Below are 6,194 nucleotides of genomic sequence, written 5' to 3'. Positions count from 1 at the left end.
GTGTGTGTGTGTGTGTGTGTGTGTGTGTGTGTGTGTGTATGAGAAAGGTGAGTTGCAGGATGGATTACCATCCCAGAAGTCCTCAGGGTGCAGCAGCTGGGCAAATGTCAAGGCCCAGGGCTTTGGGGGTTCTATCCCTGTCAGATGACAATGCTGAGGTTTGGAAGAGCTAGAAGCAGGACAAGTGGTGAAAGCTGAAAGACTTTGAATTCAGAGGCAGGACAGATGATTAGGTGTGGTTCTCCATCTCCCTGGAAGGAAGAGTTTATCACTCCTGACTTATCCAAATGGTAGGAATAGTCAAGCAGCCTAAGGCTGGGAGAAGGAAGAAAGTGAGGAAAAGGCAAAATGGGAAAGATCATCCTCCTAGATGGTAGTAGTTCTTCCCACCACTCAATTTGCCCTCATGGTTTCTGGGTGGCTTGGTGCTGAGGAAGGGGATGAAGCGAAGACAGAGGTAATACATGGGACTGTGACTCACTCATATCAGCAAATCATCTCGGCATCTGGGTATGGGTAACATGTATACAAACTACATAGTTTACCTTGAGTAAATGAGTTTTTACTTTTATATGCCAAGAATCTGCACATTAAAAGTGTAGCTATTAAATGGGGGCCTTTTGAGCTGTAGGTTGGATTGGTTGATTACCCTTAAAAGCACTCTGAACCTAGGAAGTAGCACATGATCCCTGAGCTGAGGGGATGGACAGGTGTTCAGGTTAGATTTTGTGAGGCTTGTCCAGGATAACTTATGAATTTGTATAAGACTATTTTTTAGTATTAGGTCAAACTAAGTTTAACTGTTCTAGCAGTGAAAGAAACCACTAAACGGTTTTGTTTTCATTTAGTTTTTTGGTATTGATGGGTGATCTAAAAAGCTGGTACCTCCCCACACCTCTGAAAGCAAATTATGAGTTCTAATATTCCCAAACAATACCTACACATTCTAATCTCTTGAAAGATGGACAGAGTTCATAGAAGCTCACCACTGGGTGCTAGGGTGCAAGAATGTAAACTCAGGGCATATTCAAGAACTTTTCATTCTTGGAATGGTGGCTGGTAGACACTGTCCCCTTGGGCATCGGAACTTAATACACGAGGTTGCCTCTGTCTTCCCCAGCTCTGACTCTGTTTCCCTCCCGCTTCCTCTCCACTAGCTGTTCTTTTTGCTCTCCCAGAGAACTTCTTATACTATCAGCTTTCCTTCTTACACCTCCAGCTTCTATTGCCGCAGCCAATCTCAGTGGAGAAAGAGAGATTGAGATTTCCCTTTTCCTTTTAAATGGAGTCTACTGGCAGCTACTGGCCTTCTGGGGAAAGCACAGCCTTCTGGGGGATGTAGTTCCCCAATGTGGTATCTGCACCCTGGAACTATTCCCTTACTTCAGCAAACATCCTGATGGGAAACGAAAATAAAAGTAGCAAGAAGAAAAAATGGAAATGTTGAGAATGGGGAGAGAGAGCGTTTACAAGTTATCATGGGTATCAGCCTAGAGCAGTGACAAAAATCTTGGAATGGAAGTCAGGTGACCTGGGTTTGACCTTGGGCAGCTAGTTGAAACTCTCTGAGTATAGGATTTCTCTGTAGAATAGGAATCCTGCCTGTGCTTCCTCCTTTCCAGGGCTGTTTTGAGCTCTAATTATAGATCTAGAGAAATGGAAGCCGCCATCATGATTCCAACTGCATCCCTGACAAGCCCTGCTTTATTTATGGTATGAAAGCAGCTCTTAAGCATCACAAGCTTCCCAGGCCACAACCCGGAGCCTCTGCCTTAACTAGAGGCTTTCAGCCTATCAACATGCAGCCAATTTTCCCATCATGCTCCTTACCAAGCTCCCCTGGACTTTAACAACCTCTGCTGCCAAGCCTCAGGCTTAGCCAAACTCAGCTAGAAGAATAGATCCTCTAAGTTACCCTGACAATTTGGACTTAGGACTGGCAAGGGCTTTGCTGGAAAATGGTGACCTTGACTTATATTGTGGTGACTTCTTTATGTAATTAAATTAATTTGGAAGATGTTCATTAAGCACCTACTGTATTCAAAGCCCTGTACTAGGTGCAGGGCATACAGGAACAAATAAGGAAATAGTCCTGGTCTTCAAGGAACTTCTACTCTGGGGAGCTGCCTGGGATAATAATGGAAAGGAAGCACTCCAAAGTTTGGAAAGCATTTACGTGCATTTGCCCTTTTGAGTCTCCCAGCAATCCTGGGAGGTAGGTCACTTTAATTTCCAGGTGAAGAATCTGAGATTCAGAGAAGTTAAATGTTTTGCCCAGGGACACAGAGTTTCCATGTATTAGATGGTGTAGAACACGTGCATCTCTTGAAAATCCCCTCAACAGCAATCCCATGAATGGGTCTTTTTATTTCCTGTTTATTCTGTGTAGCCATGGCCAAATTGAGCTCTGCCAAACCCCAAGGAGATAATAACCCTGGTGTCCCATCTCTTTGTCCTGCTTTAGCAAAAGTCCTCGGGGAAAGCATTGTTCAACCTGAGCTGCTGTCACCTTAACCTGGCGGAGAAAGAATACTTTGGATTGGAATTCCGGAGCCAGTCGGGAAACAATGTAAGTTGGTTTGGTCCCAAAGCTCCGGGGGTTTGAGTCTCCTAAGGCCCAATAATGAGCAAGAAGTGGCCAGAGTAATGTGGGCTGTTGAATTTTATTCCTTGCCCTACCTGAAACTGTATCTACCCGCAGAAAGCAAAAATTGGGTTCATTTCCATTCAACAAATAGTAAGTATCTACTTTGGGTGAGACCCTAAACTCAACATTTATTGTGGTGTATTCAGTGACAAAGCTACAAAGCTGGGTATGAGCCAGGGATTATCCTCCATGAGTTTCTGTTCTAATAGGGAAAAGGCCAAGTGTGCAAATGAGCATGATCCAAGCGAGAGGGGGATGAATGCATAAGAGAGGACCTCATGGGTGTATTTCATTTCTTAGCAGGATCCCTTTCCTCTTTCCTCTTGCTCAGAGAGAGGATGATTTATATGTTCAAACCAAGTTCTTTTCAATCTGTGGGAGGGAAGAGGGGCATATGATAGTGGGTCTGTCTCTCTTCTAAGCTAAGCCAGACCCATGTCTACCCCCTCACCATCCCCATTCACCTCCCCAGTCTGAGTCACACCAGTAAATCCTCAGGGAAAGTGGAGATAGTCCTTCTTCACTCCCCCAACCTCAGGCTTGACACTTTACTAACTTCTCCCGGTTGGGGTCACCAATGGGCACCTTTGCCATCTGGCCACTGTTACCCTGGAGCCTTATGTTCATTCATTAAATGCTGCCGTTTATAGGTCATAGGTTTTAATTGGAAACCAAATTGCTTTCATTATTCATCTGTGGCAACTCAGGAAATGAGTCTCTGCCACCTCTCTGTAATCGATATGGAAGCAGGGGAGTAATTCCGAAAGCACAGACCTATAATCAGGAGGTTTTTCTTACAATGTTTATCATCAGTGAGAGGACAAAAGAGGCAGGCAAGGTTGGGAACTTGGTATCACCTTTTGGACACTGACCAATCTCAAACTGCCTTTGAAATCCAGAGTGCCAAACTACTGGTAGGCCAGTTGTTGCCATTGTGTGTGTGTGTATGTGTGTGTGTGTGTGTATGTCTGTCTGTTTGTTGTACCTGATCTGTGCTCTATCCACCTTTTTAATTCCTGCCCTTACAGGTTTGGTTGGAGCTTCTAAAGCCTATAACAAAACAAGTTAAAAGTAAGTGTCACAACATAGACAACTACTTTGCAGGCCATTCAAGTTTGGGGAAAAACAGCAGCAATGACAGCTCTGGTTTTTAGTGTCCATGACTGTGGGCAGGTTGTCTTGAGCTCATTGGCCCTCTGTTTCTTTTTCAAGACCAAATTTCCAGCAGGTGATCTCTCAGGCCCCTTTAGGTCTGCCTGGTGTCTAGGACAGGGGAGCTGGGCAGAGGAAGAGGAAGCCAGGGCCCGAGATTTCCCAGAAAGCAGCAGGAAAGATCTCAAAATCTCAGAGGTGAGAGTGACAGAAAGGGAGGAGAGAGTGAGAGTGAGATTAGTTTCAGGATCAGGGAAGACTCCTAGAGGTGATTGGGTTGAAAATGGAGAAGAGCTGCAGGAGGAGAGAGTGAGAGGAGGAAGTAATGGCAAGCAGCTGCTGCTGCTGTCCCTCTCCCCTCCTGGAGCTCAGTTTTTTCCTCTTCAAGAAGGGCCTAGACTAGGTGATCTCTAAAGCCCCTTCCAGCTCTAAATCCTATGAGCCTAGGACTTTAAACCATCTCAGCCACCAAGTCCAGTTGCATAAGTCCCTAATGTGGATGTGAGTGCTGTTACGGAAGTCTGTGAGGCATCATATGAGTTTTATAGAAACCCCATAATCTCTGTGCTATTTGGCCTGGCCTGAGCCAAGTGTGTGAGGAGCCTGAGGGTTTCAACCCTTGAGGGCTATGCTGAAATGCTCTGCCAGTTTGCAGATCCTTGAACCTGAATGGGATGTGGCTGTCCTACTGAAAATCCATTTACTCTTTGCTTGAAGAGGTTTGGATTGTAGGCGGTAGCTGAGAGGAACCTGAGACCAGGTCAAAGCATTCCCACCTTGCTGTTAGATTCAGAAATCAGGACCTCGCCAGACAGATGCCTCCCTCACTTCTCCGCACATTCCTCATCTGTCCCAGGCACCAAGCTGGTCCTTTTTTTCTCAATGCCAGAGAGCTCTTTGGAGGTAGATCATTATATTTCATTTGTCATACATACCATAAGACCCACAGGATCAGCCTGGGAAATGTCGCTTGAGCAAAGTTGAACACTTGCTTTTCATGGAATTTGATCATCCCAGAGTTGGCAGGGACTTCAGGGGGCATCCAGTCCAGCTCCCAGAGGAGGAGGAATTCTTCTCTGCCTCCCCTTGCTCCCTTGCAGTAACCTTCACAACAAATGACCAGACTTCCAGCAATCTTTAAGATTTAAGCTCCCAAAACAGAGCAGATTGACCTACTACTCTGTCTTCCAGGACCATGAGCTAGCTCTGGAAACATAAAGTAGCTACCCCATGTCACTTTTGAGATGCTGGGGTTTTTTTGGAAAACAAAATTTCTTACAAATTCCTTAATCTGAGTGATAGCCTGAATCTTGAGTGTTATCCACACTTTTATTTTGTTCTTTAGCTTGAGGAATGGGGAGTCAGAAGGTGGGCAGAGGGAGGGGGTAGGTATATGAATCTCAGTTAATGAAGGTGAATTCAGTAGCAAAATTGAACGCACTAGTGTTTCTCTGAATGTTACTCTGTCCCTCTCCTCTTCCCCTTATTGTCCCCTAGTTGAGCTGTACTGTATCCTCTTTTGGACAAGGACACAGTGCTTAAGAAAAGAGGAAATTCTGTTAAGACAAAGAATATTGCAAAAAGGAAGGAGTGTCCCAATTCTAATATGGAGTCCAGAATGACACAGCTGCCGTTGGCTGTCTTCATTTCCTCTCCTGGCAGTTCCTGGTCTGGTAGAGAGATCAGGTGAAACTTAGAGACAAGGCCTGGCTCACTTTGATTTCAGCAAAGCATTGGACAGAGTCTGTCCTGCTATTTTGGGGGGGAGATGGGGAGATGTTGGCTAGCTGAGAGGACAGGGAGGTGGATACGGAACTGGCTGAATGGTCAGACCCAGGAAGTAAGTGGTCATTCAAGTTTGGTGCCAACGTGGGGACGTCTCCAGGCATTTGTGCTCGACACCGTGCCATTCTTTATTTTTGCTCATCGCTTGGATGAAGGCACAGATAGCATACCTACCCACTTTGCAGGGAGCACCCTACTAGGAAGGATAGACGATACACTCGCTGACAGGGTACAGATACCAGCATAATAACTAATGATTCTAGCTTATGTTTACATAGCACTTATTACATGCCAGGCCCTGTGCTAAGTGCTTTACAATTGTTATCTCATTTAGACCTCACAAAAACCTGGGAGCTAAGTGCTGTAATTATCCCCACTTTACAGTTGGGGAAACTGAGGCAAACAGAGTTTGTTTGTTTGTTTGTTTTTTAGTAACTTGCCCAGGGTCATACAGCATCTGAGGCAAAATTTGAATTCAGGTCTTCCTGACTTCAGGCTTGGTGCTTTATCCACAGCACCAGCTAGCGGCTCACAAAAGATTTTAGGTTCAAATTGTGAGCCAGATTGAATAAATGAAAGTTCATAAGGATACAAGTTGAGTTCACCACTT

The 6,194-nt window shown here is 45.2% G+C and overlaps 1 protein-coding gene across 6 annotated transcripts in view; it reads left to right on the top strand.

Annotated features, from left to right (window-relative positions):
- Window positions 1-6,194, top strand: part of FRMD7 (FERM domain containing 7) — a 97,413-nt gene that overhangs the window by 68,949 nt on the left and 22,270 nt on the right. For all 6 annotated transcript variants that reach the window (XM_069074073.1, XM_069074070.1, XM_069074075.1 and 3 more), the window contains 2 exons: window positions 2,465-2,569; window positions 3,676-3,718. In XM_069074073.1, the coding sequence (XP_068930174.1) occupies window positions 2,465-2,569; window positions 3,676-3,718 (148 nt within the window). The remainder of the gene's footprint in view (window positions 1-2,464; window positions 2,570-3,675; window positions 3,719-6,194) is intronic.

This window comes from Petaurus breviceps, unplaced genomic scaffold (genome assembly GCF_028583685.1).
Source record: "Petaurus breviceps papuanus isolate PSGF00001 unplaced genomic scaffold, PetGlider_PUasm1.0 90881, whole genome shotgun sequence".
NCBI lineage: Eukaryota > Metazoa > Chordata > Mammalia > Diprotodontia > Petauridae > Petaurus > Petaurus breviceps.
Note: the sequence above shows the minus strand (reverse complement) of the source record. Positions and strands in the feature narration are given on the sequence as shown.